At 49.4% G+C, this 25,000-nt stretch overlaps 1 protein-coding gene across 1 annotated transcript in view; it reads right to left on the bottom strand.

Annotated features, from left to right (window-relative positions):
- si:dkey-22o22.2 (neural-cadherin) overlaps positions 1-25,000 on the bottom strand; it is a 116,907-nt gene that overhangs the window by 12,365 nt on the left and 79,542 nt on the right. The window contains exons 15-24 of the mRNA XM_056601273.1: positions 24,418-24,604; positions 22,930-23,073; positions 13,913-14,196; positions 11,325-11,954; positions 9,906-10,902; positions 8,328-8,421; positions 5,587-5,771; positions 4,007-4,257; positions 2,540-2,817; positions 1,159-1,373 (exon numbers count right to left, since the gene is read on the bottom strand). Coding sequence (XP_056457248.1) covers positions 1,159-1,373; positions 2,540-2,817; positions 4,007-4,257; positions 5,587-5,771; positions 8,328-8,421; positions 9,906-10,902; positions 11,325-11,954; positions 13,913-14,196; positions 22,930-23,073; positions 24,418-24,604 — 3,265 coding nt within the window. The remainder of the gene's footprint in view (positions 1-1,158; positions 1,374-2,539; positions 2,818-4,006; positions 4,258-5,586; positions 5,772-8,327; positions 8,422-9,905; positions 10,903-11,324; positions 11,955-13,912; positions 14,197-22,929; positions 23,074-24,417; positions 24,605-25,000) is intronic.

Raw genomic sequence — 25,000 nt, 5'->3', positions numbered from 1 at the left:
TACTAATAATTGTAATAATAAAACTGACTGATAATGAGTGTGATTAATTCAATAGCCATTAAAGTGATCTTGGAACTGGGTAGTGTCTTCTTTTTGTAAATGATGTGCCAATTGTGAACCCATATCGTGGAACAGCCCGAGATGAAGCCTCGAACGTCACACGCTACGTCATTTCGCCTATGTGAATCCTACTCGATACGGAGCTTCGCTGGGGCGAGGAGCCGAGGTACTCGACACACGCCCCGATGCCACGACGCAAACCATAACATCACTACCTACAGGAGCTTGAGATAACAGTGTTTTCTAAATCGTTCAATTTGATAAAAGTTAAAAAAATCTTAACCTTTAACAACACAGAGTTTCCTAGCAACAGTGGAAGCCACCTCTAACGTGTCTGTTGTGTTTTTACTCACACGACTGACGAGAGAAGCCCAAAGACCAACAAGACTTAAAGGTTGGGTATGGGATTTGCGAAACGCCAGCAGATTTTGAAAATACACAACTGAAATGGTCCTACCCCCTCTCCTTCAACGCTGACTCTGACTCCACCCATTCCAAGTACCTGGACGCGCAATCATGCACGAGCGCGAACACAGATGCGCGAGAGCGAGCCAGGCTAGCGTAGGTTTTCGTTAAACAACATGGCAACATTAAAAAAACAACATGGGGATGGTGGCGTCTTGTCTGCCATGGAAATTGTCTTCTACTGCTAGGTCCAAATGTGGATTAACTAGTTCCAGTAGCTACCGCAGGATAACAACAAACAGGAGCTTGCTCTGGGTCACGAGTACTGCACGAAGGGGGCGCGGGGGAGGGGGAGTGCAGTACGACCGTTTGATTGACGTACTTACTGTCCAATGCAACTCGGTGGCTCTGGAAATCATTGGCTGGAGTTTTTCGAGCCCTGCCCGTTCCACAGATGATTGACTTGTTCAATTTTCAGTGTCAGTACTTCTAACTCAGTGGCTGTAAGTGGGTTATGATAAGGATTTCAAGTAATTCTGCAAAAATGGCCAAAAAAGCAAATTCCGTACCCAACCTTTAAGTGTATCATCTAATGTTGCTGCTACTGTTCACTTAAAGTGAACAATCTCTGCATTATAATACATTCAGCGGGAGTTACTTTTACCACAACTGACGTTTTGACACACAACTGACCTATAGCAATAAAGTCCTCTGGCTCCCCCGGGTGGGCGGCGCCTAGTGGGCCGTTGTATAGGAGCAGCCCATTGGCTGACTGGGCCAGGAACTCCAGGGAGATGTGGCTCTGGAAGCAAGGCCTGATGGGAGGAAACCAGGCATAGCCCTGCCCCCCAAAGGTGTGCTTGGTCTGCTGGCACTCTGGGCCGTCGTACATAGGAGGACACTTACACCTGGAGAGAGAGAGAGAGAGAGAGAGAGAGAGAGCGAGAGCGAGAGCGAGAGCGAGAGCGAGAGCGAGAGAGAGAGAGAACAAAGAGGGAGTGGGAGGAAGAGAGATTGAGAGACTCCAATATTGGTATGTTGTATTTTGTGAGGCTTTTGATTTAAGCAGTGCTGAAAGTGTTTAAAATAAATAAAAAGATTAGCAGTAAGCCAGACAAGATCAGAATAGTACAAAGACGCCAAAATACAGAGGGATTAACAAAGAAGAGAGAAGCAGAATTATGCTCCAAGGCTAATTCAGAGGCAGCCATCACAAATATCCTTAATTGTAAAGTGATGTGACATTTCAAAGATAGCAATTTAGAGCCAGAAAGGAGTTCCCTGAGGGCCAATCTTCACCAGAAGGCGTCTTTCCTTGCATCTAAAAACGTTCCAAAATAGCTGACAGATTTAGACGGGTATCTAAGCGTGGTACAAATTGGAGCTCCCAATTTCTCTCTTTTCAAATCCACCAGCTGACGCATCTGATGCTAACAACTTGGGACCCACACCAGCTGTAGGCTAGCAGGGGAATGCTAACGTCAATAAGCACTGAAGACATCATCCCCTGCCAGCCACTCCTGCTGGCCCAAGCTCGGGCAATGCTATCCAGCTAAAACCTGATCGAATGGAGCGGAGTCACGAACCCACGATCCAACTCAGATAGAATAGAGTAGAGTAGAGTCGTAGAGTAGACCTAAATATCTGCTAATGAAGGAATACAGCAGCTGTATTCAATGGAAATCATTCTTGATGTAATCATTCTTTATACCTCTGAGAAGGTGAAACCCTTCCCCTTCTCACAGACTCGCATAAGAGAAATTATTATTATTATTGATATTATTGTTATTCTTCCTCTTCTTATTGCAATTATATTGTGTATATATATTTTAATTGGGATGATGTGAAATTGGACTTCCGCCACGGTAGGGGGCAGTGTGGTAATGGAAGCTCAGGATCATGGCACCAGGGAATAGCCCAGGGGGTGTTGATATAAACAGCTGTTTTGTAAGTATCTATAGGTTGTGCACAAGGTGTGGGTAATAACATACCATAGAGGTCAAACTGACCTAATGAAATGAACGGAAACAACAAGGAGACGGTGCAGGTCGGAGGGGACCAGGATAGAGCTCACCTGTAGCCCAGGTCACTGTCCTGGCAGGTGCCCCCGTTGAGGCAGGGTTGGGCTGGGTAGGAGGAGCAGGACAGGTGGGGTCTCTCCCGTCCGCCGCACCCACACCTGGCCTCGGTGGAGGCGGCCACCGACACCAGGGTGGTGTTGCCGGAGCTCAGCTCCACGGCGACGGGGCTAAAGGACACCACCGTGCTGCAGCCATCCGATTGGCTGCAGTCGGTGTAGGGACAGTCGTCCACGCCCACCTGGGAGATGGTCACGCCAAGAGCAGCCTCCAGCTGCAGTGGGAGAGAGAGAGAGAGAGAGAGAGAGAGAGAGAGAGAGAGAGAGAGAGAGAGAGAGGAAATAGAGAGGGAGAGAAAGACAGAGGATAGAGAGAGAAAGAAGAGAGACAGAGAAGGTTAGAGGAGCGAGAGATTTTGGTAATTTAAATGTCAATGTGACCTTGTGTGGCAATGGAACGGCTCACTAATACTGTGCGTGATTGTATTTGTGTGTGTGTGTGTGTGTGTGTACGTGTGTTTTTGTGCGTGTGCACTTGTGTGTTTGTTTGTGTGTGTGTGTTTATGTGTTTATTTGCCTGCTAGTGTGCACTGATCTGGATCTGTGTGAATGTTAATGGTCCATTTGGGGAAATTCTAAATAATAAAAGCCGTCTCTCTCATTCTTTCTACCTGTCCATTTGATTTGTTATGCGTCCGTAATGTCCCCTTCATAAGCATTAGCTTGGGGTCACTAGCTACTATGCTAATCGAAATGATTTAAGTGCCTCAAATCACTCGATGTTTACCGCTATGTGTCTGCATGTGTGTGTGTATGTGTGTTTGCTAGGGCGCTATATTTAGCCTTTAATTAGGTACATTATGTGTTAACTATCACTAATAGCCTGTTTCTCTCAGCAGGGGCGTAGCTCTCAAGGAGCATTTAGCAGGCATTAGTTGGCTGTGTTCCACCCAGCAGGTGAGGCAGCAGTTCTTCAAATCACTCGTCTTATGATCTGAACTGGCCACTGTCAAGTCAGTGTCCCTTAAGACTGGCAAACATAAGTACTACTTCTACGACAAATGCTACTAGTTTTGTAGTATTTATCTTCACATTAACACAAAACATCACCTGGCTCCCAGACGGAAGGTTCTGGATTCAAGCCCCATGATCCTCAGAGCCCTATTCTTGCTATAGCACCTGCAGCAGTTGTATTTATAGCATATCTCACTTAACTCCTACTATGTACTTGACTTCTACTGATTACACAAATATAAATAAATAAAATAAATAATAATAAAAAATGGTTACATTATTCCCATTCTGATCCTTCATATTTTCTGCACGTTTTCTCCACACTTTGGTACTAAATTTGTTGTAGTTACTTCAACGTTGAGTATATGTCATGCATCTGCATAAATTACCATAGAAATACAAAGACATCTCAGAAGTCATTCGATTGGCTAACTGGTTCCCCCCCCTTACCTCGGCCCGGCCCGCGGCCACATATCCGTGGAGCTTCTCGGCCTTGTAGTAGGGCGACCCGTGGGCGGCGAACCACACGTTGAGCTCCTTCTCCCCTCGCCGGCCTGCGTCGCTCACCGAGAACACCTGCACCTTCTCAGGGTCCGTCTGGAGGAGCTCAGCCAGCACCCGACCCAGCCTGGTGAACCCGCTCTCCTGGTTCCTGCCGTCTCCACCCCCAGGGGTGCTGAAGAAGTCGTCCTTGGTCAGGTCTGGGGGAGGGCAGGGGGAGGAGGAGGAGAGAGGAAGGGAGGGGAGAGGGAGGGAGGAGATAGAGGAAGGGTGGGGGAGAGGGGGGAGGAGAGGGTGGATGGGTGGAGAGAGTGAAGGAGGGAGAGAGGAAGGGATGAGAGAGGGAGGGGGGGAGAGGGCGGGAGGAGAGAGGGAGGAAGAGAGGGCGGGAGGGAGGGAGGGAGGGAGAAGAAAGGGAGGAGAGGGGTAGGGAGATGAGAGGGAGGAGAGGGGGGGAGAAGAAAAGGTGCGGTTGATTATTTTATTAGGACTGCATCACAGCTTCACCGTCTATGCAGAAATAGAATTGATTCAAAATCCGAATCTTAAAAAAAAGGCACTATCAAAATTCTAAATGAGAAATGTCAGCATGTATTAATGAAATAACATGATATGAAGCTAGGGGCAGGCTAGTCTAGTTTCTAGGTTGTTAACCACAGTCAAAAGGTTTTGGTTTTGAAGACAGATGTCCACAGGCTTCTATGCAGGCATCCTTGAGCAAGATGCCCCCTACCTGCTTCTTGGCGACATTTATCTGACAGTGATACAGCGCAAGCTGCTTTAGATGTTGCTAACCGACTGAACAGAAGCATTAGAGGAACAACACACCCTGTTTGCGACGGTTGACATGAGATGGAGAAGTAAGGCAGAGAGAGAGGCAGAGGGAAAGAGTAAGACCCGAAAGATGAGAAGAAAAGCTTGAAAAAAAGAATTGGAAGGGAAGGGAGCAGGAGACAAGGGGAGACGATAAAGACTCTGGAGATGGGTTATTTATTTCCCATCATGCCTTGCTGAGAGGCGAGGTTAGACAGGTGGGTCTCTGGTGAGCGAGGCACCTGAGGGAGCTGCCAGCCAATCAGCATCCCTCCCAGGAGACTAGTCACAGGCAACAAAAGCCTGGCCCGCGGCGCTGTGGGACACTTGACATCACATAGATGTCAAGCAGGGTTTCCCTGGCAACCCTGTCACACAATCAGCTTCTGAGGGAAATTAGGGGGCGGTTTTGTGAGTGTGTGTGTGACATTTTTTTATACGTTTTAGAATTGGAGAAATATTCAGCACTTCTGGAGGAAAAGTCGGAAAGTGCGAAAAATGGAAACTGTAACATATTTAACTTTTCTCGCGCGTTGAACGTAGAAAGAATACAGGATCTCTATTGTCGTTCAGTAGAAGGATGGACCAAGAGAAGCATCCCTGAGCTTGATTCCTGGCCACTGCCTACAACTCGATAAAGTCTGCACAAACTTTAACATAGTTGAACAACTTCCGGTGCATATGATTAACATGTAACTCATGATAATGTGACTCACTGGACAGACACAGGGAGCCTGCGTTGTGCAGGGCGTCCTCTGGGAGCGGGGACACCAGGACCCGGGCGCTGGAAACCACGTCGGGCCAGGTCTGGTCCGACACCCGCACCTGCAGGTCGTAGGAGCCGGGCGGGGCCCCATCCTTGATGCTAAGCTGGCCCGAGTGCTGGTTCAGACTGAACAACCTGGAGGGTACACAGGAGGGGAGAGGAGAGAGGAGATTAGGAGAGTGGAGGACAGTGAAGGAGAGGAGACAAGCGGTTAAGGAAAGGAAAAGGGATGAGAGATGAAGAGGTTAAGGCTTAATCTGACACGTGGGAAGAACGCTTATGGGATTATAGGCATAGCCACAGATAGCCCCAGTGATCAAAATCAGATAAGAATTACTTGTATTACATCTTATTGTACAAGTACACAAGATTAAAACAGCCATACACCTCAACATAGCAGCAACGATACAAGATAAAGTAAATTAGATAGCATCAATACGTTTATGTAAAAACAATAGGGGAGAAAATAGTGGGAATCGTTGCAATACCAACATATACATATTACATCATCATTTGTCAAATGAACAAGGCTTAATAAGGCTGCTCATCAGATGTGAATGTGGGTTCTGGTGCCAAGCTCTCTGTTCTACATTGGGACAAACCCATTGGATCAATCGATTCAATTACAGCACGACCTGCTTGGACTGACCCCAGAACAAGAGGATCAACACTAGTGTCCGTCATGAGCCCGTTCACCGCGTCATATCCGGTCTCTTGCCCCCATCGACCCCACCCAATCCGATAATAGTCGCCACCGGCCATGCGGTGTGACCTCACCCCCCCCTCCTTTCGGGTCGGGGGTGACCGCAACCCCGACCTAGTCCTCCACTGACCCCGCCCCGGTGCCAAACTCCAACCAGACAAGCGTCCTTGATCCATTGGTGTGGTGGGGTGAATGATATTGGTCCAGCTGCTCCGAGGGTAAGGGCGGCAGGCAGGCGAGCCACCGGTGTGTGGCTCCCAGTCAAAGGGATATCTGCAGTCTCCCTATAGGCGTCCTTAACCGACCCCTACCTGCTCAGTGAGGACGTATATCTCACACTAGTTTAAAAGTAATAGTAAATAGTAAGGATGATTGTCACAACATTTAAGTGATGGAAACGAAAGCTCATCATCCTGTGAGACGAAGTTTTGCGGATTGTAAAAAGATTCAGGCCAAGCCGTTTTCATGCTTCTTCGTGATTGGTTGGATGGCGTCATCAGACCCCAACCCCCCCCCGGCTAGACGTTGGGAACTCTCATCCTAAAATGTTTTGGATGACAAGCCCTTGAAGAGCTCGGTGGTAAATGTTGGAGCAATGACAACAGCCTTCGATGGTGGTTCCCTATTCTTTCTTTCCTTGGCAGCAGAAGTCTGCCTACATAATACATTAATATCACATGTCTGGTGTGCTGTGATCCTCAGCATGTATGCGCATTACCACAGAATTCTGCCTTCCAAACAGTACCGCAGCCTCTGTGGTGAAAGACGGGGAGAGCTTGACGAAAAAAGTTATTTTTCTTCTTCTTCTCCACTCCCTCCCCCTCCTCCTAGGACTCCCTCCATCCTCCCAGGTGTTGTGCATCCGAGGGACGTGTGTGTGCGTGTGTGCACGCGTTCACGTGTGTGTTCGAGGAGGGAGTCACAGCGCTTAATTTGATCCAGTGTTCAAGGTGTCTGTGTGAAGCCCAACCTCATCACAACAAAACTAGCGCTCCCTTACTGCGCCTGCCTGGGAATATTCAGCTTATTAACTATTGATAACCCTCTCCCTGACGTCTCACACGGTGTCTTCGCACTGCTCGTCTTTCACCACTTTGTGAAGCCTTTCTTCCCTGCCTCACAGTGGCACACTCGGCACAACGTTACTGCCAGTCTTCTCTCCGCACATATACACTTTATCATGAGTCTTCCCATCCCGCCAACAAGCCACCTTTTTCCCTCTCCCTCTCTCTCTCTCTCTCTGTTGGTGTCAGATGTGCACCACCAGGACAGCAAATAGTTGCTCGCCGTTTTGGCTTCAACGAGTCAACAAAGTGATGAAATATAGACTTTCATCTGGAGCAGTACCTCAAAGACCACATGTTGTGTGCATTGCGGAGGAAGTAACGATGGCAATAGAACCCAAAATACAATCGTGTCTTCTTCTTTTTTGTAGTGCTTTGCTCCACACTAAAGGAGATTAAGATGTGTGTAAATCTATTAGAAACCAAAGTACCAATTAAAACGAACAGGGACTTTAGTCTATAATGTTGGCAGCAGTGACACCGGGTCCAGCAGTTCCAACTCTGTTCTCTTGTAAGAGCTATGCCCTCTGTTGCATCAGAATCTCTTGTTTAGATTCCTACCGTGCCTCAAAGATTTTCCTTCCGTTTGCTTTGCTGTCATTCTGGCCTCGTACAAGGACCCTTCTTTCTCTCTGCGTCTGTTTCTTGGCATCTATCTATCCAAGGGAGAGCGCAAGAGTGAGAGAGAATCGAGAGGGAGGCAAAGGGATAAACTATCAATTGATCCATCTCACCCTATATCTTGACAAATCTCCCTCCTTCTCTCTCGCTCCCTTTCTCTCTCTCACTAGCTCTGGCTCTTTGTCTCCCAGGCTATCCTTATCGCTATGTGTGTTTCGGGGGGTTGGCAGGGGGTTGTCAGTCCATATAGAGACGTTATGGCGGTCAGCTGATAGCCGTCAGCGGAGGAGGAGGTGTCAGTACCTGGACGGTTGTCCTTCCAGGTGATACTCCTTCTGGCTCCAGTCGTCCAGGTCAGGGGACTGGATCTTACCCAGCGCTGTCGCGGGGAGCATGCCTGGTGGTGGGACACACACGCACGCACACACACACACACACACACACACACACACACACACACACACACACACACACACACACACACACACACACACACACACACACACACACACACACACACACACACACACACACACACACACACACACACACACACACACACACACGGATGAGCACATATACAGGCAAACATACATAAAAACACAGAATGAGTGAAATTATCATTGAGGCTGATGGAGGTGATGAAGAGAATAATGAAGAAACAGCAAAAAGCAAATGGGAGAGATGGATAGAAGGGAAGAGAGAAGAGAAGAAGAGGAGGAATGGCGAGAAAGAGTGACGGGATAAAGAGAGAGGACAGAATGCGAGGAGAACAGCTAAAGATTTGAGTGGAGAGGAGCAGAATAGTGAGAGCCTAAGAAATGACAGAGGGAGGAGAGGGGAGCGAGGGAGGTGAAGGAGGCAGAGAATAGGAGCACCTATTTAGGGAGATAAGGCCGCGAGCGCCAGCTCTCTGGCGCACATTGGACACGTTTTGACAGAGCAGTGGAGGGGGTGGTAGGGGGGAAGGGGGGGCATACGGTTTTACCCTTTTGAGAAAGAAAAAACCCTAACCGAGCGCTGTATAATCTCGTTAGCCGTGAAATAAGACGCTTCATAGGAAAATACGTCTCCTGTTAATGAGCCCGTCGGTTCTCCGCGGCTAAGCCGGTGTCCTAATTGTTCTCTTAAGTTACGCCGTGGCTTCCTGTTAGCAGGTTAACGTCCTCTCATCGAGAAGGGGGACGCCGCTTAAAACAGGGAGCAGAAGAAGAAGGAGTAGAAGACAAAAAAAAAGGCCCGGGTTTCTCCAGCGAGTGACGGCGCGCTGACAGATGGCAGGCAGCGCTAAATAAGTGATGTGAGTGTGCTGCCGGAGGACGGGCGCAGTCAAGTGTGACAAGACCGCGTCCTAGGCAGCCAGCGCCGCCGACAGAGGCTAACCGCCCTGACGCGCGCAGCTAACTCCAACAACACAGCGTCACGGCGGGAGAGGGAGTGGGTCTGTTCACCACGGAGAGAAGGCTGCCTTAAAGGAGCTCAGCGGGGCTGTGGCCGCGCCGCCGCGCGGGGACCACTATACTTAACCTCGTCATTAGGGGACGGCGTTCTGAACGTTTGGCACTTCAGAGGTGGGTCAGAGAGAGGTGCGGCCCTTAGATCTTTGAATTCTGACAAAAACTTAATTAGGAAATTTGATTATTTTGATTAAGGCAGTATAAATCCAAATTCGTTCACATTTTGTAAATATTTTTTTCGTACAAAAAGGTGATGCTGCTGAATGAGAAGAAGGGTTGGAAATAGAACTTGTGAAATAAGTGATTTATTTTAACATATGAGCTGGTGTCAAAGAGCTGCTTTCAGCTTTGTTTTATGACAATATAACAAAGTTGAAGTGGAAAAACTGCAACCGCAAAGCGTCCATGATGAAACAGAACGTACCCTCATATGTATACACGATGAAGTCAGTGTGGCCCGGCGCGTGGGGGTGGTCGTTCCGGTCGCCGATGACGACGGTCAGCGTGCTGGTGGAGCTCATGGGCGGCGTGCCGCTGTCGACCATCAGGATGGGGAGGCGGTACTCCTTCTGGCGCTCGCGGTCGAAGGTGCGGAGCGCGGTGAGCGCGGCGCTGCCGTTGCGCAGGTCCGTCAGGTTGAAGTTGGCGGCGTCCGACGTCAGCATGAGCAGGCGGATGGCGAAGGGCCCGCCGTTGGCCGGGGCGTCGCGGTCCACGGCGTGGAGCAGCAGCGACGTGTCGTTCATGCGCAACGTCTGCGGCGCCGCGGCGTTCTCCCACACCACGGGCCGGTACGCCGCCTCGAACTCCGGCCCGTTGTCGTTGACGTCCAGCACCGTCGCCGTGACGATGGCGGTGCCCGTGAGCGGGGGGCTGCCCGTGTCGGTGGCGAGCACCACCAGCCGGTGCTGCGAGACCCTCTCCCGGTCCAGGGGGGCGGCCACCACCACCCAGCCGGACTGGTCCACCATGAACTGGCCATAGGGGTCAGAGTCCTGGGCGATGGTGTAGGAGAAGCGGCCGTTCTGTCCCGAGTCCGAGTCCGAGGCGGAGACCTGGGCCACGATGGTGCCCACCGGGACGTCCTCGGACATGGGGGGCGCCTCGTAGAACTGGGGGAAGAACACGGGGGGGTGGTCGTTGGAGTCCTCCACCTGCACCAGGCAGTAGGCCAGGCTGAAGAAGTCGGCGTCCTCCACCTTCAGCGTCAGGTTGAAGGTCCTCTCCAGGGGCTTCTCGAAGTCGATCTTCTTTTTGAGCCGGATGACGCCGCGCCGGTTGACCTTGTCCGTCTCCACAAAGAACTTCCTGTCCTCGTCGCCGCTGACGATGCTGAAGGTGACCACGGCGTTCTCCCCCTGGTCTCCGTCTGTGGCGGAGACCACCAGGACCTCGCTGTTCACCTCCAGCTCCTCAGCCACCTGAAGTTACCAACCACAGAAATGTCAATGATCTTTACTGGAAAAGTAACCGCATATGTTACATGCACTAGTCCTACGTTTCCCTTTGTCAAATGTTTTATTTCAGGGTGTTCCTTCATTTGGAATGCACCCTCTGTCTTGAAGATGCATGATATTTGGTTGATGAGTTTTGACTGTGTATATTAATGGCAAATAGGTTGCAGCACTCAATGCATGATTCAGCATTCGATAGCACTAAACCATGACGGTGGAGCAAAATCAATGTAGCAGTGAAAGTTTGACACCAAAGCAGGTCAGAAAACACTTAACAACGGTCTGCCCTCAGAACTGACCTGAAATCAGAATCAGATCAAATCAGCGGTATGAATAAATTGAGATTATCCCAAAAACAGGAGACCAAACAAACCCCCAGGTAGACCCACCTGAGCCGTGTAGATCCTCTGGGTGAAGACGGGCGGGTGGTCGTTGACGTCCGTGACCACGATGGTGGCGGTCCCCGTGCCCGTGAGCCCCCCGCCGTCCCGGGCCTCCACCACCACCAGGTAGCGGTCGTCCGCCTCGCGGTCCAGCGAGCGCAGCACGGTGAAGATGGTGCCGGTGGCGGGGTTGATGGAGAACAGGTTGAGGTTGATCTCGTTGCGGATGTTCTGGATGATGCGGTAGCTGAGCACGGCGTTGCGGCCCTCCTTGGGGTCGTCCGGGTCGGTGGCGCGCATCTCCATGACCGAGGTGTCGGCGGGCGAGTTCTCCGCCACGTGCCCGACGAAGCAGCCGTCCGAGGCGGGCGCCGGGCAGGGGAAGAAGGGCGCGTTGTCGTTGACGTCGCGCACCTCGAGGAGAACGTCGGCGAAGCCGGTGAGCCCCGTCCCGCGCTGGTCGGTGGCCAGGACCAGGAACCTCCAGGCGGGCCGCTCCTCTCGGTCCAGCCGCCGCTGGGCTGAGATGCGGCCGGTGCGCTCGTCGATGGTGAACTCGGTGCCGGCGCCTTGGCCGTGGAGCGAGTAGCGCAGGGCGGCCTGGTCCGCGTCCAGGTCTGGGTCGGTGGCCGACACCTGGTGGGGGGGGGGGGGGGGGACACAGGACGGGGGGGACACACAGGATGGGTCACTACCCTGGAGGAGCTCTGGGGTCTGAAGACAGGTCAGTTAAAGTACAGTCCCTACTGTACTTTAAACCGTACTGTTTTTGTACTATTAAAATGGGGGCAGGATAGACTATTGGTCGAGTACAGTGGAGTCTCTAACCTTTAACTGCTCATTTCTCACATGTTAAAGAAGAAAAATGAAAAGAAATATATCAAGAAAAAATATCTTACTCCAAAAATAGACATTGTTCCAAAGATACTTTGGATGGAAATATACCTTACAACCAAAACCCCCCAATTTTCTGTTTTGGGAAATTAACTTTTTCGTTTGTTTCTAAAAGCTGTTACATTAACAATTCAGGTCATTGCTGTTGCATAACAAGAAAATTATATTCCCAGTTTTTCTCATTTAATTTTAATTGAGTTACCGCTTATCAATACGTTTAAATGTCCATAAAACCGAAACAAATCAGTAAAAAACCTTTTTAGTCCGTGAAAGCTAACCTGCTTGCTGCCTCCCCTGAACCCCCCTCTAACAACAGTGCCAACGGTGACAGCAACGCTCACATCCTTCCGCAAAATCCAATTAAAAGTCATTAGCTGTCGACAGACGGCAGGGAAACACAATTTCCATCCTCCTCTCCCTTATACCAGAGGGTTTGTTTCCAGTTACCTTTGAAGTAGCACTCCCCCCACCATCCACCCTTGATCACATCCCCTCCTTCGGAATTCAATGACAATACTGCGCAAAACGTGTGGCAAATTCACGCAAACATTAGAAAAAGAACCATATAATATTCATGTCAATGAGATTTCCCCCTCCCGTCCCCAGCTGCTGGATCGTATTAATGCATGATGGGAGGCAGGAAGGGGATTCTATTTCTTCTGCTCGTCACAGAGACCCCGCGTCCAATCAATTGCCCCAGCTAAAGGGGAGGGTGGGGGGGGGGGGGTGGGGGGTTGCCAGGCCGGGGCGGTGGTCTCAGTTACACATCACCTCTCTCCGGCTCGCTCCCCTCCACCGTGTCCCACCGCCGGCTGACTGAGGGGCTTCCTCCAGGAATGGGATTGACCCCTGTGGCCGATGCAGCAGTGTGGAGAGTGGGGCTGATGAAAGGCGGCTGAGTCCCGCCCGAGGGATAAGGTCGCACCCCCAGTACCCCCCCCGCCCTCACACAACTTGTTTTCCCCTCTTTAAAAAGTTGCGGGCAGCCGTACCGTCGGGCGCATCGGGTTCGGGCGGACCTCAGCGCAGGCGGGTGTGGATGTGGGGCCAGTGTTGTGTGAACCGTGTCACACATGTGTGATGTGTTACTGTCTGTGGCGATGCGTCCACCGCCCGCATCCTGCACTCCCCCGCTCCGGGCAAAACCTCCCCCCTGCCTTTTTTTTTGCTCCCTCCGTGACAAATTGAGTTGTGTTACCCTGGGGTAGAACCTGATCTCCTCCCATGTGTTGTTGAGCAGGGCGGGACGCGGTGTCGACAGACTGCTGATTCGGGACCCGTCCCAGACGCGGGTCACAGAGTGGTGCTGCCCACAGATCTTTGCATTCTGACAAACGTAATTACGACACTGGATTCTTTTTATTAAGATTGGCAGTATAAATTCAAATTCTGTCACATTTTGTAAGGAATTTTGTCTTATAACCCTGCCCAGGTGTCCACGGTGGAGGAAGACATTAACACGCACAGGGTAAGGGGTTAATTTCCCAATGATGCCAACCATACTAACAATTCATTCACTCATTCACATTCACTCACTATATTGCACAACTTTATAGTGAGTGAATGTATATTGTACAATGCTTTTAAAGTCCAAAAGCCTCCACCCAATGGCATGATACAAACCAACACGGTGAAAGAGGTTTGCATGGCATTCGCCTGGCAACCCCCCAAACATACATCCACCCGGAGACGGGGCTCACCTCCAGGACGAAGACGGGCAGCTGGCTCATCTCCTCGCTGACGGCGCCGTGGTACTCAGTCTGCTGGAAGACGGGCGCTTCGTCGTTCTTGTTGGCCACCTGCACCACCACCAGCGTCTGGTTCTCCCACTTGCCGTCCGACGCCACCAGGCGCAGCTCGTAGCGCTGCTCCATCTCGTAGTCCAGGGGCTGGGCCACGAAGATTGTGCCCACCTCGGGCTCCACGTCGAAGGTGCCCAGCGCGTTGCCCGACGTGATCTGGTAGCGGAGCTTGGCGTTGGCACCTGGGGGCACCACAAACGCACAACTTTGAGTTCAGGGAAGCATTGCATGGTGGCGACGGTGTTTGATTCTCGGGCTGAGAGGGGCTTTAAGTTGAGTCCTTGATGTCTCTCTAGGCCTCCCTCAGCGAGATGCCTAGCCCCGACTTGGTCCATGATAATAGATGTATGAGTTGCCTGCAAGTCGCTTGGAGAAAGGGCTGTTTTAATAGTTCAGCACCTTTTTTAACCAGCCACAACACACATACACACACCACACCAACACACACACACACACACGCACCCACACCAACACACAGACAAACACCACACCAAAACGCACACACACACACACACACACACACACACACACACACACACACACCAGAGATGGAAATTAACTTTTTTGCCCACCAGCCACTGTGGCAGGTAGATTTAAAAATCTACCAGCCATTCATCTTTTTTACCAGCCACTTTTTATACGCTATATATTTTTTCAATATATGCATACATTTTAAACAATATATTGGTAACAATAGATAAGAAAAGTGTTTTTCATACACATCAGTTGGTGTTACGATGACAAGTTTGGGGATAATTCATCTATACAAAGTATTTTCATTAAAAAACAAATTGACATTAACAATAAAACAACATGCATGGCTACACCATCATAAGTCGGAAGGAACATTTGTTTTTTTATAATGTGACTGCATACAAATGTGTCCACAGACATGGTAACTAACGTATGATAGTAAGCATAATTGGCCCTTAACACTAATATTCAGAAAAAAACACTGCCTCAAAAGGCTATTGGCTTAAGCAATACAAGTAGAGGCATATACTTGAACTTTATACTCTGAACTTTTAAACGTTGCAAACGTGCAAACTATATTTATGTGGCATTCAGTCCAATGCTGAAAATATATCTGTGGCATTCAGTAGGCCAATGCTGTGGTAAAGTGTGTAAAGTATGACCAAGTGTTTCTTTCTGTTCAATAGATAGAACTTTATCAATCCCCTCTAGGAGAAATTTGTTAATGTTTGTCCCTATAAAACAATAATGGTAAAATAATAAATACAAAACACGACGGTAACTGTGTAAGTCAAGCCGTCCAATCCGAAGGCTCTACCTAACCACTCCCCCTACTCACTTCACCAATGCAAAGCGAACAGAACTGAGTAGGGGAGGGCGTAGCCTAACTAGTTTGTGAACGACCCAGAGAAACGCAACGCAAATTCAATGTAAACATGTATGAGGCTTTAATAAAATCCCGGACGATTTTGAAATTCCGCAACACATTTTTTAAAAGTGTCTCAAAAAGAGGGCATGTCCGGGCAAAAGAGGACGTCTGGTTACCCTACGTATGGGAAACCGATTTGATCCCTACCTGTAACACTGTTAAATAGCGGCCCAAATTGGTAATTTCTCTGCTTGAGAAATGCGAAGTGTGGCGTGTGCATGGGTTGAATTTTGTGTGTCTCACGCCGAATGCGTGAGACTTGAGAGCCCTGTTACCGATGCATTATCCCGGATTCTGACAGTCGCAATTCAGCAAAAGAGGCGTAGAAGAAGAAGGGGGGCGGATATTGACGGTAATGGTTGTGGAACTGTGCAGCGCCGTATAACGAATGTATTAAATATGCAAATTTGATCGGACCTGATTGGAAAGTCTACCCGACACAGTGGCGGGTGAAGTGACACAATTCACCCGCCACCATACAAATCCACCCGCAAATGGCGTGTGGCGGGTGTTAATTTCCATCCCTGACACACACACACACACACACACACACACACACACACACACACACACACACACACACACACACACACACACACACACACACACACACACACACACACACACACACACACACACACACACACACACACACACACACACACACGACACACAGACACACACCCGCACGACACACACAAGACACCAACATACAGACAAACATACACACCACAGCGGCCTGAACATGCACCTAGTGACAAAATCCCTGTGGAAGCTAATCATCTTAGAGGAAGTGGAGGAGGAGGATGAGGGGTCTTGGAGGAAGTGGTGTTTTGGTAGAAGGAGGTTTAGGGAGCGTTTGGTTCAGGTGGAAGGTTTGATTCCTCTGGTGCTCCACAGTTAAGCCTGTGGCAGGGTTTCCCCTGGTGTCAAGCACATTCCTAAATAGAGGAATAAATAGCAAAAAAAGTAGCATGAGCTAGTCGAGGGATGGGGAGGGAAAGGACGTTTTTTTTTTTCTGTGACCATAGTTTCGTAAGTGAGACCAATGCTTTGGCAAACGGTTTATTCTGCACAAAGACACAACTTGCGTCTGCAGTTCTGGTCCATGTGGACGGGGCCTATTCAATATTTGAAAGGAAAAAAAAAACACAATGCATGCTTTCATATCTCACACACACTGACACACACACTGACACACACACACACACACACACACACACACACACACACACACACACACACACACACACACACACACACACACACACACACACACACACACACACACACACACACACACACACACACACACACACACACACACACAGAGGGACTCATTAAAAGCTCTTGAATCTAATCCAAATCTCTCTCTCTCTCCCCCTGCCGTTATTACTTACTTATACACACACACACCCACACACACCCACACCTACACCCACACCCACACCCACACCCACACACACAACCACACCCACACACAGACACACATACACACACTCTCACAAACACACACAAACAAAGACACACAATGGTTAGTGTCCAGGCCACAGGCAGCCATGTTGGGTCCAGTCGGCTCGCTGTTAAGCAGGACCAAGGAGACTCCAGCAGGCCAGCACCATCTGTGAAGCCACGTTGGACCGTCATTACCATACGTACTGCTCCTTCTGGGACGCCAAGGGGGTGTGTGTGTGGGCGTTTTGCCGTGCATGTGTGTATTTGTCTTAGGAGCTTAAGTGCACCAGGTCGTCAGAGCCTCTGAGCACAATCTGCTGTGACACTCACCGCGAGGCTGCGTGTGTGTGTGTGTGTGTGTGTGTGTGTGTGTGTGTGTGTCTGTGTGTGTGTGCGTGTGTGTGTGTGAGTGAGAGAAAGCGATAGAGATGGAAAGAGTGTGAATGTGTGTGATAGCTTGTGTCCTTGTATGTGAGTGTGTGTGTGTGTGTGTGCGTTAGTGTGTGCGTATCTGGGCATGTGCGGGGTGTGTGTGCGTATGTGTGTATAAAAGCAGCTCCAGTGGTTTTGCCTCGAGCAGCCTCCCTAATGATCGGCCTGGCCATATGGTGTTGCCCCCTTCACACTCACACAAACACACACATACACATACACACACAGAGACACACACACACACACACACACTTACTCTCAGGGATGCTTCTCGGGATAGGGCTGATTTAATTTGAAGCCTCGCATGAGGCCCAAAACTTTGGAGATTAAGGTCAGATGTGCTCATGTCTGGCGGAGGGAGAAGTTTGTCTCTGGACACTCACAGTTTTATGACTCTGTTCCATACCGAGAAGGTCACCACTCACCTTTACTACAGACTCACACACATCAACCCACACACACGCACACGCACACGCACGCGCACGCGCACGCGCACGCGCACACGCACACGCACACACACACGCACACACACACACACACACACGCAAACAGCCTCATACACAAAGCCTCACACTCATGCACAAGCACACACATGATTTCACAAACGCCGGCACGAACGTATGGAAGGCCAATAGGGACAAAATGACTGCTCATTGTAATCATATATCATTGAAATGTAGATGACAGCGTTTCAGCTTTCATAACGCGTTATTTTATGCCATTGTATTTCACCATGCTGTAAAATAAGGCACTTTTTCTAGTACACCGTTTTTCCTTGAATCTATGACACGTAAAAGACTGCATTTCAGAATGCTTTTGAACGTGCTATTTAATGCGATAATAAGCGCTTTTTCCTTCGTCAAATAAGCTCCTCTTGATTCTCGTAGGCAGTAGGCATGAACCTTCTTCACCCGATCGATTTAACCAACCAGACGACAGCAGTCCATTGATGATCTTTCTTGTATTGTGGAACCCTCACCCTGACCCAAACCGAACATCAAGAAGAAAAGACGTACGCATACATAACAGACAATAAATTCCCATTAGGCGTTAATATGGATCCATACGCTACTTTCTGAGCAATTAAGGAAGAAATACGTGATGGAAGTGAAAATAATGGTCAGCCTGCAGTGTACAACTGAATTGGATAGAGATAGAGCCTAAATCTAAGGCGAACTGACTGCACAGCGGTGAACGACCCAGATCAGCACTGGACTGCTGAGGTCTGACTTTGGTTATCGTTGATCAGGTGAAGAACGTTCACACTTGCTGGCTGCCAGAATCAAGAGGACCTCATTTGACGGTGAGGAAAACACGCTATTGAATGTGCTATTTCATGGGATTGTGCTATTTAACGCATTAAATACCAAACATACCCACACACACATGAAGCCACACAGTCCCCCTATAGCAGAGATGACTAGACTCCTCAATCTGTGTGTGTGTGTGTGTGTGTGTGTGTGTGTGTGTGTGTGTGTGTGTGTGTGTGTGTGTGTGTGTGTGTGTGTGTGTGTGTGTGTGTGTGTGTGTGTGTGTGTGTGTGTGTGTGCGCGTTTGTGTGCGTGCGTGTGACGGTGGCCCAGAGGCACCACACAGTGCTGCCGAATTATCAACATCAGCAAAAACCAATCCCTACTCATCTCATTACCAAAGTGACTTCGTTCGGCACATTTTTAACCACCCACATCACGCACACATGCACACTTCCCACCACACACACACACACACACACACACACACACACACACACACACACACACACACACACACACACACACACACACACACACACACACACACACACACACACACACACACACACACAAACAAACAGAGATATAGATACACACACACACACACACACACACACACACACACACACACACACACACACACACACACACACACACACACACACACACACACGGATACAAACACACAGATACAAACACACACACACAGACACAGAAACATAAACATGCAAACACAAGTGTTCCTGCAAGCAAACGTTACCACATGCACTCCAACATTTACACTTCTGCAGCCCACATATACATTCCCTCTGTCTCCCTCAGCCTCTTTCACAAACACAAACACACACACACACACACACACACACACACACACACACACACACACACACACACACACACACACACACACACACACACACACACACACACACACACACACACACCCCACCATCACCATCACACACACCCACACATACATCACAGCTGACTGAACACACACCTGGCGACAAAATCCCTGTGGCAGCTAATCATCTTAGAGGAAGTGGAGGAGGAGGATGAGGGGTCTTGGAGGAAGTGGTGTTTTGGTAGAAGGAGGTTATAGGGAGCGTTTGGTTCTGGCGGAAGGTTTGATTCCTCTGGTGCTCCACAGTTAAGCCTGTGGCAGGGATTCACATGATGTCACACACATTCCAATGCACCATCTTGGTTTGATTTGATCCATTAAAGAGCCAGTCCACTGTTTCTGCTGGAACTTTAACATTGAGATTTAAAATAATGTGTTTTGGGCTGAGAGTTCTCGGAAGGAGGGGGGCATGTTATCCCCATGGTTACGACCCACGCCCAATTTGTGATACTTTTTTGGTACCATTGTTGTTTATAAGCGTTATAATGAGCTACATTGTATATGAAATGCGCCATACACCATAGATTTGTACTGTCGGTGTCCTTGTAGCCTCTCCCACATCGGACGCTGACATTAAATATATCAATGCTCAGAAAGAGCTTCACAGTCCACATACACCATAGCGATATACTATGTGCCCGGGAAGCCAAACACTCACTCCGTCGCGGACATGAAATAAACTGAGCGGAACGAAAGAGTGAAATTAGTTTTTTGGAGAAAATGGCAAAAACATACTTTAGGATATTACTTTGGGATATTATTTTTCTAAATTTGGGTTTTATTTCAGTAACAGTGATCAAATGGCATAGCTCACTATGTTGAAAATCATATAAGACATATTACCTTGTTTAAAACCAAAAAACTTTTGGGTTTCACTGGCTCTTCAAAACAAGTAAAACAACTAATAATTCTAGAAAGTTTGGTCAGGAAGTACCAGGATGGCAGGCTTGAACTTTTTAATGGGACTTCAGATCAAGTCAACCTTCCCATACATGATGTGAATGCAAGGATTGAATCTCGGTTCACGGGATTAAAGGGAACCTGTGCACCATTTAATCTGAGCTACATTAAGGTTTAATGACAATTACAGGAGCAGAATGACTTTCTGGGCTTTTTACATTTGATATGATATCTAATGCTATTTCATCTTTATGTCTTCGATCACACATCTTCTAGTCAGGATTCAATTATAAATAAATAAAATAACAATAAATAATAAACAGTGTTCTGTTTCTTCCTTTTTTACTCACAAGCTCATGTATGCACACATTATGTTGCACTCACATGCACCCTGCACACACCCCCACACACACACACACACACACACACACACACACACACACACACACACACACACACACACACACACACACACACACACACACACACACACACACACACACACACACACACACACCTCTGATCAGGCTGGATGTGCTGAGTCAGCCGTGTTGCAGTGCTTAGTCGGATCATGTCTTGTGTTTTGCCACTAATCCCAAGCTCTGAGGCAGATCATCCACACACACACACACACACACACACACACACACACACACACACACACACACACACACACACACACACACACACACACACACACACACACACACACACACACACACACACACACACACACACACACACACACACACACACACCAAGGACCAAGTGATTACACACAGCATGTCTTCCTGACTATGGCTTTCTGCCTATCCGCCTGTCTGACCTTCTGTTTCTCTCCGTGTAACATCAGACATGCTTATGAGTCGGTTTTTTCCATCTTACTCTTTCTTTCTGTCTGTCTGTGAAACTGTCGTAGTGTGTCAGCCAACCTGTCTGTCTGCCGGTATGTCAGCCTGCCACCTATCTGCCTGCATGCTATTTAAAATGTGCCACCTCTCCCTCCTTGCCCTGTCTGGGCAGAGGGTCCTTGGTCTAATCACCCTGCAGGCCCCTGAAGAGAGGCTCCGGGGGGGGGGTAATCTGGGTTGCCACCGTAGCGCTTCTTAACTCTGTGTTGTGTGTGGGTCTGCCACCATGTCTCTCCCAAGAACCCCGACGTAGCAGGTCTGGGGGATCAGTGCGGAACCAAACCCAGATGTGCTCAACAACAACAGAAGCAACACACACACAGGCACAAACACAAGCATGCGGGCACGCACACACACACACACAAGGAGGATACGAGGAGGATCACAGGAGACTTTAATCCTTGTTGTTGGCCCTTCGCCTTCTCAATGAGCGGCTGTCTTAGGGACTGTTTTTACAGTTGCTAAGCCAGGCTTCAAACTGCATACCTGTGTGTGCATGTGCATGTGTGTGGGTATGTGTGTGCGTGTGTGTGTTGCTGTGTGTTTTTGGTGTGTGTGTGTGTGTGTGTTTGTGTGTCTCTAGTATGTGTGTGTGTGTGTGTGTGTGTGTATGTGTGTGTGTGTGTGAGTGTGTGTATGCTTGTATGCCTGTGTGTGTGTGTGTGTGTGTGTGTGTGTGTGTGTGTGTGTGTGTGTGTGTGTGTGTGTGTGTGTGCTCCTCTGTCATGTTCCTCTGATGCAGGGCTGCTCCACCATAACAGTGTTATTAGGAGAGTGACACGCTCAGCTCGGCTGTTGTTCCGCCGAGCTGAGCTGCTCCTGCTTTGCCTCACTCCTTGATGTTTTTTTCCGTCCGTGAATTTAGTTATTTATGTGCTTGTTTCAGCGGCGGCGGCGGGAAAAGAGGGACAAACATAAGCTCAACCTCAAACGGCCACAACACCAAGGTAACGAGCAGCGACGCCCAGGAGGGAGAGCAGCGGCAAGCTAACGCCGCGGAGCGACGGTTAGGACCGGGAACGACAAGAGAGGACCGGGAACGACAAGAGAGGACCGGGAACGATGCGGGGGGGGGGGGGGGGGGGGGGGTGGGAGGTATGGTTAGGATGATACTTTATTAAAGTGGCCTCTGAAATGTTAATGTCGACTAATGACGACTCATTCAGAATGAATGTTTTCATTCTGAATGAGTCGTCAAGGGCTCCTTCCTAAGAAGCTTAAGGTTGAGGTTTGGTGTCAGCATGTCATGAGGACCAATCAGCCACTCAACAAACGCTGAAGGACAGATGATGCTGGTTAGTATCAGCGGCAAGGCCTTTACAGGACCAACCATATGTAAATAAATTGCATTAGTTGAGGGGATTTCTAATAATTCTTTAAACTGTTTCCTGTGTACGTGTAGATCAACCCGTATCATAGCTGAAGTTTTCGATTCCCAGTCCAATATTCTGGTTAGATCCCATGTGTCTCGAGCCTGGGGCCTCTCTGAGCGAGGCGCTCCACTACTTCCTGCCTCGCGGCCTGTCCAATCCCAGATCATCTTATCAACTACTAAAACCTGGCAAGGGACACAAACACATATTGCGAGCCATGTAAACGACACGTTTGATGTGAGCCGGTCCACCAAGGAGCCTGGAGGCCGCCGGACGGGTTCTCACCTTCATCTTCGTCGTTGGCCGTCACGGTGATGAGCACGAAGCCAACCTCCTGGTCCTCCTCCACGCTGACCTCGTACACCGATTGGTCGAAGGCCGGGGCGTTGTCGTTCACGTCAGCCACAAAGATCCTCACGTAAGCCGTGTCTGAGCGAGGAGGAGGAGATGGAGGATCGGGTTATGGGACGAGGAGATCTAAACGTCTGCAGTCACTGTGTTCACAGAGTGTTCGTCCGAGGACCGGAGAGGAGATGGCTCGTCATCTCATGATGAAGATGGAAGGTGCTGCGACTAGAAGACTCAAAGGGCTTGAAGACACCCCTAAGGAGATTAACTCATGTCAACGATGGACAGAACTGTGATTAAGTATTAGTGTGATCTGAGTATATAGAACGAGCCAGGTTAAAGGCAACGAAACGCCCAGGCCTTGGCCCACTACACAATTATATTAAACCTCATGAACTCATCAAATGTAGACCAGTGCCATAGAAATCCTGTGGACCAAACTGGAACTGAAACTTTACGCCAGCATATACAACCAGGGAGTACTTGGAAATAGACTACCATTTCAATCCATTTATGGAAAACACTTCCGGAAAAATCACCTATGGACATCATAGAGAGGAGCCTATGCCAGATTTATAGCAGAGAATATTTTTACACTCCTCATAGCGGTAACATAGGGCGGCTCGTTAAACCTGAATACATTACAAATGGCCAAGGTGAGATGGAACCGGCATCTCCTAGCCTAGCATCTTAGCATGTGTGACATCGCACCTCATCCCCAGTGGGCCTGCAACATGAGGTATGGTGATATGGGGCTAAAGCTCTATGGATATGGTGGGCCGTTATTGACCCAGAACCTTGATAAGCAATTAGCATGGACCATTAGCAGCGTGCGCCATTAGCTAACGGTGCTAACAGTGAGTTAATGAATGGAGATGGTGGAGGGCGTGGCCGGGGCAGATAACCCGAGACATGAAAGACCGCCTCTAACTGTCTGGGGATCCACGTCCTTAATGGTGTGTCAGAGTGTGTGAGTATGGGAGGGTTAAGTGTGTGTGGGTAAAGTGTGTGGGAGTGAGGCGTGTGTGTGGGTCTTTTGCGTGGTGTGTGGTTTCTATGCGTCTGTATGGTGTGTGTGTGTGTGTGTGTGTGTGTGTGTGTGTGTGTGTGTGTGTAGGTGTGTTTACATGTCCTTGTGTATGTGCATGTGTTTCCAATGTATCCAATCTCATTCTTCATGTGCTTACTGTGTTAAAGAGGAAGTTATGGTGAACTTAATGCCTGTGTGTCTGTGTGTGTGTGTGTGCGTGCATGTGTGCGTGCGTGCGTGTGTGTGTGCATGTGTCAATGTGTTTGCGCGTGTGTGTACTCGCGCGCGTGCGTCCATATGTGTGTATGCATGTGTGTATGTGTGTGCGTGTGTGTTTGGTTGCGTGCGTGCCGCCATGCATGCGTGCATGTGTGTGTGTGTGTGTGTGTACCCACCAGTGTTGGGCTGGCCCTGCTGCCCCGAGCGGGCGGACTCGGAGCCGTCCTGGGACTGGACCTCGATCAGGTACGAGCCCTTCTGCTCACGGTCGAAGGAGGCGCGCGTGTGGATCACCCCCGTGTACGAGTTGATGCTGAAGTACTGGGAGTCACCGCTCTCGTCCTTCAGGATCACGTAGCTGATCTGGAGTGGGGGCAGGCGGGGTGTGAGGGAGACCCGTCACACCCGGGGGGCTCACCGCCAGGACGGAGAACACACTGTGTGGCGGTCGATGCTGAACCGAATCTCAGTCTTCATGCCTGTCTCGTGGTCTTTCTGTCGGTCTGTCTTTCCATGCGTTGGTCCCCGTGGTCGTCCATGTGGTGTCTGTATATGCAGTCTGTTTGTCCGTCTTGCTACATATCTGTCTGTGTCCCTGTCGCTCCACCCGTCGGTCTCTCTATCGCTCAACCTTTCTGACTCATACCTGCCTATCCCTCTTTTGACCTGCCTGTTTCTCCATCATTCTGTACCTCTCTCTATTGTCTACTCTCCGTGGGTCTCTCCGACAGTGAGCCTCTGTACCAGTCTGTCTCTCTA

This window comes from Gadus chalcogrammus, chromosome 11 (assembly GCF_026213295.1).
Source record: "Gadus chalcogrammus isolate NIFS_2021 chromosome 11, NIFS_Gcha_1.0, whole genome shotgun sequence".
NCBI classification, from domain to species: domain Eukaryota; kingdom Metazoa; phylum Chordata; class Actinopteri; order Gadiformes; family Gadidae; genus Gadus; species Gadus chalcogrammus.
This window is presented reverse-complemented; position numbering and strand designations above follow the sequence as displayed.